The 11,566-nt window shown below is 43.3% G+C and overlaps 1 protein-coding gene across 1 annotated transcript in view; it reads left to right on the forward strand.

The window, feature by feature from the left end:
* The window catches only part of LOC143933980 (E3 SUMO-protein ligase ZBED1-like), a 52,908-nt gene extending 47,317 nt beyond the window's left edge, over positions 1–5,591 (forward strand). Inside the window, exon 6 of the mRNA XM_077457202.1 lies at positions 115–5,591. Within this exon, the coding sequence (XP_077313328.1) occupies positions 115–2,150 (2,036 nt within the window). The 3' untranslated portion in view covers positions 2,151–5,591. The remainder of the gene's footprint in view (positions 1–114) is intronic.
* The last annotated feature ends 5,975 nt before the right edge of the window (positions 5,592–11,566 follow it).

The following is an 11,566-nucleotide window of genomic DNA, read 5'->3' on the forward strand; positions in this document are numbered from 1 at the left end:
CATGTGATTAGCTGCAGCCAATCACAGATCACTAGTAATCACAGGGACTTAGTAACATTAAAAGTTAGATCGCTATATGGCTTTGGTTGACTGTACTTTTATTATGTTTTCTAGGTGAGCATTTTAAATATGAATTTGGGGAAAAGGAACTGCTGATGAAGTTGTTCCAAGATTTACAGATTAAACCATTGGATCACATATCAAGTCAAAACCAATACCTTTGCAGTGATATGGTCAGCCCTATAATGCAGTCACATAAACCAAGCTATCCAGTAAACAACATCGGTCACTCCTCTGGATTTCAGCTGCTTGAAGGAACTCAGAACCTTGTTAGCCTTGGCCGTGCTCAGAGTCGGTATTGGACTTTTTTTGGCTTCCAAGGAGATGCCTATGGTCGGATAATTGATAAAACTAAAATAATTTGCAAAATCTGTGGTGTTAGACTTTCCTACAGTGGCAATACAACTAACTTGAGACAGCATCTTATTTATAAACATAGACGAGAGTACAATGAACTGGTGGGAACCCAGGGGGCAGTAGTTGACCCTCAAAAAAGTGTAGAAGTTGTTCCACCTCGTGAAGTTGCTTCCAGGGCTGTGGTGGCTCCTACAGTGGGAAGAACAACCAAAGCTGTGGCAGATTTCATTGTCCGTGACCTGATGCCTGTTGAAATAATTGAAGGGGAAGGTTTTACTCATATGCTGTCAGTACTGGACCCGAATTACAAACTACCAGCAGCTTCTTTTCTGGCCCATACCATTTTACATGAGATGTATGTCCAAGCGAAATTAAAAGTGGGAGAGGTGGTGAAGAATCTACAAGACTGTTCAGTAAGCCTGGACCTATGGAAGCACAGTGGTTCTTTGTCATACCTCACTCTCATTATCCATTACGTCGATGAAGGATTTGAATCTAAAAACATGGTGCTATCCAGTAGGGTTGTCTCAGAAGACCTTTCTGAAGATAGCCTGAAGTCAGTCCTTCTTGATGTAGCAGAAGAATGGGGGATACGGGAGAACACATCCTATGCAGTCGGGCTCAACAGTCCCTCTGTAAAATCAGCAGCCTCAAAGGTGGGTTGGAAGTCTCTGCCATGCGTAGGACAGGTTCTTCGAGGCTGCATTGAAGCTATTCTTCAACACCACACAATACAGACAACACTGGATAGATTCAGAAGACTGATAGCCACTGTTTTCTCATCAACTACTCAGAATGAAGAGTTGACCACCCATGGTCCCGTATTAAAGGTGCATTTGAAAATGTTCCTTCGTGATGGAACTAAATGGTACAGCATTTACACTTTATTGCAGAGCATTGTTGACCATTCCAAGTTTTTTAAAGGCCTCATTGAAACACTGAATGAAGACGGCATAGCTTTGGAGTCAGGGGACTGGTCAATTCTCCAAGATGTCGTAGACATCCTTAAACCTTTAGCTATTGCTACCTCAACTTTTACCAAAGATCAGTTTGCTGGGTTATCCCTGGTGAAACCCGTGATAACCAGCTTATTGTATAAACACTTGGCATCTAATGAGTGGGATTCAGACTTTTGCAAGAACATTAAAAAGGCCATACACGAAGAATTGAGTTTTAGGTATTCCGACAGCGAGGTCAATCAGGTTCTCAATTTGGCATGTGCCTTGGACCCTCGTTTTCGTGGCCTTGACTTCCTCAGCCAACCAGACCGTGTAGAGACCCTTCATTTACTGAAGCTCGAAGCATCAAGTCTGGCAAAGACACAACCAACTGAAACTGCTTGTGTTACACCTGATCCTCAAAACACAAGGCCAGCAGCGAAAAAACCCAAGCAAGATTCTGGCATTGAGTTCCTCTTGGGAGACTTGTGTAGTGTAAGAAATGCTTCAGGTAGCACAGTAAACCAGCAGGCGGAGCAAGAAATTAGTAGCTTCCAAACTAGTGAAGCTTCCTCTTTATGCCAGGACCCGTTGCAGTGGTGGAAAATGCATTATACCCAATACCCACTTTTGGCCCGGGCAGCACGTAAACTCTTGGCCATCCCTGCTACTTCTGTACCCACAAGCTGGCTGTTTACAGATGCTGGCTTGGCAGTTTACAGGAAGCGGTCAGCTTTGACTGCGGAGCATGTAGATATGCTAGTCTTTCTAAATGGTAATAGATTACTTCTCTAAACTGGTACTGGTTGGTCTTTCACATCTGTGCCTCTCCTATCCCCATCTTGGCCACCATTTGCAAGTGGCACACTGTGTTTCCTACAGGTCTGATCTAGTGCTTCCAGAGCTATCCTAATAAGAATGAGCTATTTGTTTTTGGTCTAAACCAGTATATAGATTATTTAGCCAGTATATTACTGGGAATTTAACAGAGAGACTTGGACTTAACAATGGCTTCCTTTATACTCAAAAATGCATAGGGAGAGATTTGTAAAGAGTGGTGCAGAGCACTTTCTTGCAAATTATGCATATTAATCTGCATACTTCAAGAGTTGCTATAGTAATGTATGTGAAGTTGAGGTTAATGGTCTATATAGCAGCAATTGTGTAGGGAAATGTAAAAAAAAAAAAAAAAAAAGCAAAGTAGGTTTTAATTTATGTGCATTTGTTAATTGCACGCATGTCTACACAATTACAAGATATGTGCATAAGCAAAAAGAAATTGCAAGAAAACAAAAGATTGCATAAATGCACTGAAATAATGCTGCCCAACTTTATAAACCTCCCCAAGAGTCCTTTAAGGTTAGACTCTATTCCTAATTGAAATTTGAAGGAAAATTTGGAAGGAACATAATTGGCTATTATCATTTTTACTCTTGTTTTTATGAATTTACATACCTTACAGTATTTTAAGTTATGGTGGTGTGAAAAGTTTTTTTTAAAAATGTCATCTTCTGATAAATTTCTTGTGGTTTGTCCTGTTCAAAATTATTTTTAGAGTATATGTGTATTGCAATAATGATCAATTTAGTGCCAACCACACCATACTTCTACAGGGATAGCCTCTAATCCCCCTAATTATACCAAAGCGACTGATCACAAAATAATATAAAACAGGGTTACCAGTTATAAAAATATCTTAAAGGTCCTTTCCACCCAAGGCTGATACTGTGAATTTGAATAATAATAAAAATATAATTTAAGTGCACCAGCAATAAAAAAAAAATGTAATTGCTGGTGGACTTAATTGGTTTAATTTGTACCAGATGCCCTGTCCCATTCGCCTGCTATTACTGTTGCAATGCCAAATCCTGCTCAGATTAGAAAGACCGAGCACACGTGAACGACAAGCTGCTAGGATTGTTGATCGTTCTTCCTTGCACAAGCTAGAATTCAAAAGCAAGTTTCTCAGAATAATAACCTCCAGCATTCACACACACCATATTTTAATCTCAAGTGTCCAACAGCAAACATATTCCAAGTAACTGTATCCAAAAAAAACCTAGCAATTTTATTCTTAAAACAGAACTAAACTGTACCTGAGCATCACAAAGTAAAAATGCTATTTTATTCATTTTTTTAACATCCATTATCTCTCCATGCTTTATTTTGTTGAGAAATCACTTTGAAAACCACCCACCCCTAGCATTTGTAATCATGGCCATTTTGGGTAAGGGCAAATGATTCATGTAGTCTTTACTTTTTGAAATCCATCTGCCCTTAGATGAGGCATGCAGGCAGGAGGGTGTGCTTAACTGAGAAAGCCCCTCCTCCAGATAGGGAAAATAAAAATGCCCCTGGAGACTCCTGTGATGTATGACATCGTTTTGGCCTAGGCCAAGAAGCAACTGAAGAAATGGGGGGGAAAAAAAAAAGATAAAACAAGAAAATATAATATACATTCCTATCTAATCCTTTTACTGCTAGCATTAGTAATTCAAAATTAAACATGGTTAATGTTTATTGAGAGATTTTTGTTCCACCTTAGAGAGGACCTTTGAATAACTTTTTAAAGTTTGCATAAATACATACATATGTAGCAACAGTGTTACTATCTGAGGGCCGGTTCACACTGCTGTGATGCCATCGCATGTCTCCGGGTGGCAGTTCACACTGCACTATGCAAACTGCTGGGAGTGTCACTTAAAAGTTAATGACACCCCCAAATCTGCGATCTGCAAACTCGGACAGGATTTAGATTGCATGGGTGTGAACATCCATGCGATCCAATTCTGTTGCGGGCCATAATATCTGTATGCTTGAAATCGCATCGCACAGAAATCGCATGTGATTAGCAGTGGGGTGCGAATCACATGCGATCTCGCACCACGCAGCAGTGTGAACCGGCCCTGAGGGGAAATATTAAGGAGAATTATGTTGGCATACTGCAAGCAAGATAAAGTATTTTACCAGTTTCCCTTTCAGTAGTCCTCTTTCCGACTACATTGTAGCTTTGTTGCAACTGTGTAATTTTTTTGACAGCACCTCATTCTGCCATTCAGAAAAAAGTACTGCAGGGAGGATCTGGACAGTCGCAGCCAAGAATGGTTCCAAGCTGTAGTTAATTTCAATGGAATCCTAGAGTGCAGCAAAATTAGAATCCATCTTATGCTTGTTTGACTTAAAGTGGTTGTAAACCTTTACATATACCCAGTGAAAGGACTATCCTCAGGTGATACACAGAGATGTAACGGATCCTCCTACATAAGTTGTATCCATCTATCTGCAGTCTTCCCTTCTCTACGCCTGTTAAAAGTGATGAATTTATAAGCTTTTCTGAGTGGTAAGAAAAATAGTGGGCTGAGAGCTGAAGTTACACTCTACAGAGCTTAGCGAAGAGAGCGCTGAAAGCTGATTGGAGGGAAGGGATACACCCATCTTCACATAACAGGAACAAATCTGAGGCTGCCAATCAGCTGGAGCTCTCCCCTCGTCACCATTTTTCTTAGTGTCAGGAAAACTTGTCGGCTGAGGAACAAAGCAACAGACAGAAATGACACTTAGTGCTCTGGATTGGGACAAATACACACTATAGAGGGATATGCTTTGTTCATATTTCATGTCTGAGGTTTACAACCACTTTATGAAACCTTTTCTTTTAATCTCCAGGCTACAAAGTGCATTTTGCACTTACCGTATATACTCGAGTATAGGCCGACCCGAGTATAAGCCGAGGCCCCCAATTTACCCCCAAAAAACTGGGAAACCTATTGACTCGTGTATAAGCCGAGGGTGAGATATGCCTGTCCATCCCTGTGTGTGTGTCCATCCATCCATCCATCCCTGTGTGTGTGTGTGTGTGTCCATCCATCCCTGTGTGTGTGTGTGTCCATCCATCCATCCATCCCTGTGTGTGTGTCCATCCATCCATCCCTGTGTGTGTGTGTCCATCCATCCATCCATCCATCCCTGTGTGTGTGTGTGTGTGTGGCCTTGTGTGTCCAGCCTACCTGTGCCTCCGTCCGGTCCCGTCCCGTCCCGAGCCTCCGTCCGGTCCCGTCCCGTCCCGAGCCTCCGTCCGGTCCCGTCCCGTCCCGAGCCTCCGTCCGGTCCCGTCCCGTCCCGAGCCTCCGTCCGGTCCCGTCCCGTCCCGAGACTCCGTCCCGTCCCGTCCCGAGCCGAGCCTCCGTCCGGTCCCGTCCCAGGATCACCGCTCTTCGTCGGTGCCCATTCCCCTGTTCAAATGCCGCGCCTCCCTGTCTGTGATAGGCGGAACACAATTTCCCAGCAGCCTGTGTTCCGCCTATCACGGACATCGTCTCATCCTCGTCCGTAGTACGAGGATGAGACGATGTCCGTGATAGGCGGAACACAGGCTGCTGGGAAATTCAGTGTTCCGCCTATCACAGGCGGAGCCAGAGGCGCGGCTTTTGAATTATAGAATGGCCGCTGTCTGTCTGCTCGACACGCTGATCGAGCAGGCAGACAGCGATGACTCGAGTATAAGCCGAGGGGGGCACTTTCAGCCTCAAAAAAGAGGCTGAAAATCTCGGCTTATACTCGAGTATATACGGTAGTCCCATTTTTTTTTTTTTTTTGTAGGTAGTCTGGGTGCTGAGCTAGTGTGGTCAACATTTCCCCTCTCCTCCACTGCTGTTTGACCACACTGCTTTCAAGGAGAGAAGAATTTCAAGGGTTAGTTGACTCTTTCATGAAAAATGAATAGGCAACTAACATGCACCCTCATCCCCGTTGCATTTACCTTTGTCAGTGATTAGCTGTCAGTGCCCATTTGAAGTTTCTGCTCATCTTCCCCTTTCTGTAGTGCTTTCAGGACAGATCCAAACAATTTTGATTGGCTAGTGCTGGCATGTGACAGCTTTTTTGAATTGGAACTGCTCTGGTCCATCCCAGAAGCTCTACAGAAAGAGCAAGGATTTCAAATCCCTGGGTCGCTAAACTGGATGTGGGCACCGAAAATCGCCCACGAAATTTAGTTCAGTGGGGACTCGGGTAGTAGGGAAGAGTGTAGGATGCTCGTTCATATTTTCATTTTTTAAATGGTACAGTGAACTGACACTAATGATTTTGACATCATATTTTTCTGCACTTGGGGCTTTCTAGAGAGCAGGCATGCCAGGGCGTAAAATCCCAGCTTCAATGGTTGCCCGGAGGCAGGCAGCCCAGCTGCATAGCATCATGCATTTCCATGGTGTTGTGGTCTTGTTGTCAGCACCATAACCTGTGACGACACTTGATCCGACTGTTCCCACTGTCATGGAAACAGATGACTTTGTGCTGCTCAGTTACTTGCATCCACGCAACATAGTTGCTGACAAAACAAGGGCATATCAGGGTGACTGGGTGCAAGCTTGGTCTATCTGTGAATGATGTCAGCAGTCCAAATAGGCGCACTCACAGAATGGTGGGCGGTGGTGACTGAGCCTAACAGTAGTACTGCCCACTAATCGGGCTTCTGCCTGGTGGGGAGCTGACAGCCAGGAATTCAACTAAAAAAGGCATTTTCTTCACAATCCAGTAGAAGTTCACATAAGAGGCAAAGAAAGTAACTTATACATTGTTTGGAACGGTATTTAAGTTTTGAATGCTCATGAGAGTTCTTCAAGCAAAGTAGGTTCTGACTTGCTGTTCTGGATTACTACATTATACATGTTAATCCTTGTATTGTTTACTGGACGAGCCCAAAACTGTGATACAGTTTCCATTTACTTTTTTCGTTTTTTGTCAACCTTGCCCCTTGGCCTCCATTCTCTTATATGAGAATGATGTCTGCACTGCTCTGAAGACACCTGGAACATGCATGTCAGGATACTTCAGGGGCTATAGGAAGGTGGACTCAAGGAGCTGGGCTGCCTGAACCAGAAGAAGACAGACCGCTCCCGATGACGTCACCAACGACAATGGCAGCGAGGGACAATGTGTAGAATGGCTGGATTCCCTGGCTGGTGAGTATGTCATTTGTGCATAACGCCAGAAAAAAAGGTAAGAGGCCAAAAGTTCTTGAAGGGTCCCAACTAAGAACCCATGCAGTATTGGGGTGCGTTTAATGCATTAGGTCAACCATTCATTTGAAAAAGCTTCCAGCGCACTTCAACACAGCAAATCTCAAACATTCACAATTTTTATGATTCAGGTTAACATACGATAGATAATTTGTTACTATAGGTTGTGGTTCACTGCAGAGCAGGATCATTGGGGATCATTCAAACAATGTCTCTGCACTGTGACATACATTACAGTACAGTTCAATACAGAAGGGACAGGAGGGCCCTGCTCATAGAGCATTCTAAAGGGAGGGGGTGGTGGTACAAAAGGTAATAGATGTGGGAATGATTTGATGGGCTCAGGGACAGCTTCCCTAAATAAGTGAGTTTTTTCGGGGATCACCTAAAGGTGGAGAGGTTGGGGCGGATCAGATATACCAGGTCAGGGAGTTCCAGAGGATGAGAGAGGCTATGGAGAAGTCCTGAAGGCGAGCATGAGAGGAGGTAACAAGGGAGCTAGAAAGCAGGAGGTCCTGGGAGGAGCGGAGGGGATGATTTGGGCGATATTTGCACATGAGGTTGGTGATGTAAATGGGGGTGATGTTGTGGATGGCATTGTATGTTGTGGTTAGCACTTTGAATTTTATATGGTGGAAGCCAGTGAAGGGATTAGCAGAGAGGAGCAGCAGTCACGGATCGGTTAGTGAGGTGTATTAGTCTAGAAGCAGTATTCATAATAGACTGAAGGGGGGGGGGGGGGGGGTAGCCTACGTAAGGGTAGGCCATTAAGGAGAGAATTGCAGTAGTCAAGGCGGGAAATAATCAAGGAGTGAATAAGTTGCTTTGTGATGTCATTAGTCAGGAAGGGTCGAATTCTGGAGATATTGCGGAGGTTAAGGCGGCAGGATTTAGCCAGTGATTGGATGTGGGGGCTGAAGGAAAGGTCAGAGTCAAGGATTACACCCAGCATCCTGGCATGTGTGGAGGGACTAGTGGTTAAGATAAAAGATAAAGCCAATTTTCAGAAACAAAAAAGTAGCATACCTGATGCAAATCGGACTTCACCAGTCTGCCTGTATATTCTCTTGGATATATGTGCAAAACACTACCAGTCATAAGGATTAATATTGCTAATTTTGCACTTGTATGTTTAAGTTGGCTTACAAATAGTTGAATTGATTTGTAAAAGTGCTTGTGGCTCTTTGAGGCGGGGGGTTGGCGGCTCCTGCAGGATTGAATCTTATCACAAAGACAGTGCCCCTGCTCAAAAAGGTTTTAAAGAGGATTTCCCGTTTCGCTGTATATTTTTCTATGTCCTTCATGGACCTCTTGATAATTAAAAGATAAAGGTTCTGGGCTCTGCAGAATACAAAATGCTGCCGACTTCTTAATGCCCTTTAACTTACTATTCTTCTCTGCTAGAGTTTGTGTCTTTTGACTAAATATGTGTCAGAACCTCTGGACAGTCACATTTTATTCCTGTCGCTTAGTTCATATCAATCTCTAGAGTAATAGTCTCCAAACTGAGGCCCAGGGGATGGATGCGGTCTTTTGCTTGCCTTTCTCTGGCTCTTGGGCCACCGTTCCTCCCACTGATACGAGGGACTATTCTTCCTACTGACACCATCGATAGGAGACTATTCTTCCTACTGACACCATCGATAGGGGACTATTCTTCCTTCTGGCATTAATGCCGGTGCTCTATTTCTCCCACTGTCACCAACAATGGAGCACTATTCCTATTGGCTAAGGTAGTTTAAGGCTCCATGCACACTTGGCTTAAATGCTGCTTCTACAGGAGTTTTGTGTTCTGCCTGTAGAAGACGCTAAATCTTCTCCTACGTGTCCATGCACATTTGGATGATTAGCATATTATGAGCTCACTGTTTAGAGGCAGGAAAAAAAAAACACCTGGTTCGCGTTTCTGATTGGAGTTTACTGGCAGAAAAAAAATTAAAACTCCTCTAAATTAGTCTAAACTGTGTGCAAAAAAAGTGCTCTTGTACACTTTCCTACCCAGACCAATTTTCAGCTTTCAGCACTCACATTTTGAATGACAATTGCGCGGTCTTGCAGCGCTGTACCCAAACAAAATTTTATCATTTTTGTTCCCACAAATAGAGCTTTCTTTTGGTGGTATTTTATCATCTTTGGGGTTTTAATTGTTTGTGTTACAAATATGAAAAGAATGAGAAATTTTGGGGGAAAAAACTTTTTTTTTCTTTTACAAAACTTTGTAAATAAGTTTTCTTCACTGATGAGGCTGCACTGACGGCCACTGAAGAGGCCTTACTAATTGTCACTGATGAGGTGGCACTTATATGCAGCACTGATAAGTACTCACAGGTGGCACTGGAGGGCACGTATAGGCAGCACTCATGGGTGGCACTGGCAGGCATCACAGTTGGTCATACACTATAAAAAATTTTTTTTTTTTTTCATTTAGCCTGTTTTTTTACATTCGATTTTGAATTGAATGGTCACACAGCCATTCGCACGCGAGCGTGTTCTGACCTTTTCTAACTTGCACTCACCTGGCTCCCAGATCAGTTGATTTAGTCTTAACGGAGTAGTAGAAGAAATAACACTTGTGTGCTGTTGGAGGAAAATGAGTGACAGGAATCTGGAGCAGCGCATTAACATCAAATTTTACAACAGGCTTATGGTAAACATTCCATGGAGAAATCAAGTGTTTATCAATGGTATAGGTAGTTTGGGGAGGGAGGGGAGGTAGAATATCCTTGATGACTCGAAGTGGGCAGCCAAAAACATAATGTATGGATGCAGATGTGGACAGAGTGCAAACTCTCCCTTCATGCTAGTATTTTTTTTGTTTTGTTTTTTTACCACAAGGGGATAGTTCATTACAGGTTCATAGAACATACAGTGGTCAACCAACATTGCTACTTAAAGCGGAGGTCCACCCTAAAGTGGACCTTCCGCTCATCGGAACCCTCCCCCCCTCCGGTGTCACAATCGGCACCTTTCAGGGGGGAGGGGGGTGCAGTTACCTGGATAATCCAGGTAACTGCACCCACTTCCGGGATAGCTCTCTGCGGAAAGGGGCGTAACTTACGCCCCTTTCCGCAAGTGCCCGCCCCTTCCCGCAAGTGCCCCGCTGCCTGCTGGGAAACACACAGATCCCAGAGGCAGCGGGGAGCATCCTTATTGCGCAGCGCGATTCGCGCATGCGCAGTAGGGAACCGGGAAATGAAGCCGAAAGGCTCCATTTCCTGATTCCCATACCCAAGATGGCGGCGGCAGGACCCGACAGGCGACCTAGAGATCGGCTTCGGGTGCCGACATCTCGGGCGCGCTGGACAGGTAAGTGTCACTATTTTAAAAGTCAGCAGCTGCAGTATTTGTAGCTGCTGGCTTTAAAAAAAAAAAAAAAAAAACGCGGAGTCCCAGTGGACTCCCGCTTTAACAATTCTGAAAAGGTTATGGGAATCTAGCGGAAAAGACTGGAACTCTGGCCCGACAAGAATTTTTTTTTTTTTTTTTACAGTCCATTCTGGGAATTAAATTGTCACACCTCATGTTCTGACAGATGGCACCAAGGACCTATAGAATACCCAGCTGCTATTCGACAATATTTCACCAAGCTGGCCATACACTAGTAGAATTTTGTTTAATTAAAATGTTAAGAACATTAATTTTATTTCAATTATCAAATCATTAGTGGGATCAAATCAGTATTTGGTTTTTGACTGCAGTGACAACAAAATTAGAAGGAGCTGGAAGGTGTTGTTTTTTTTTTATTTTATTTTTTTATTTGTCTTGACTGAACCTCTAACGGTGAATGTGTTTTTCGTTCCAGAAAATCCATGCACTCTAAAATCGAATGTTGAAAGCAAGCGTTTTTCCAGTGACGTTTCGACAACGCATATACTGATTAGAATTTTTGTATGGCAAGCTTTAGAAAGCTAACAGCATAGAAACGATATTTAGATGTTGTGACAACCAGGATATTGCTAATTGTTTTCAGTTGTTTCCATCTTTCATGACCTAAGGCTAAATGATTGTCCTTGACTGTTTGCTGTCATCTGGTTGATTTGTATTGAGCTGATAGTGTTTAAAGTAAGTGACATACATATTTTACCTGCTGGGATATCAGTATTCATACTTTTCAGATTGTAGCTACCAATGACCCACTTACGCACTTGAAAGGATTTTTTTCTTGGTTAGTTTAGCACAAATGCTGAAGTC

The sequence above is a fragment of the Lithobates pipiens genome, unplaced genomic scaffold (assembly GCF_037356315.1).
Source record: "Lithobates pipiens isolate NorthernLeopardFrog02 unplaced genomic scaffold, aLitPip1_a1.2 Scaffold_27, whole genome shotgun sequence".
Classification (NCBI taxonomy): Eukaryota; Metazoa; Chordata; class Amphibia; order Anura; family Ranidae; genus Lithobates; species Lithobates pipiens.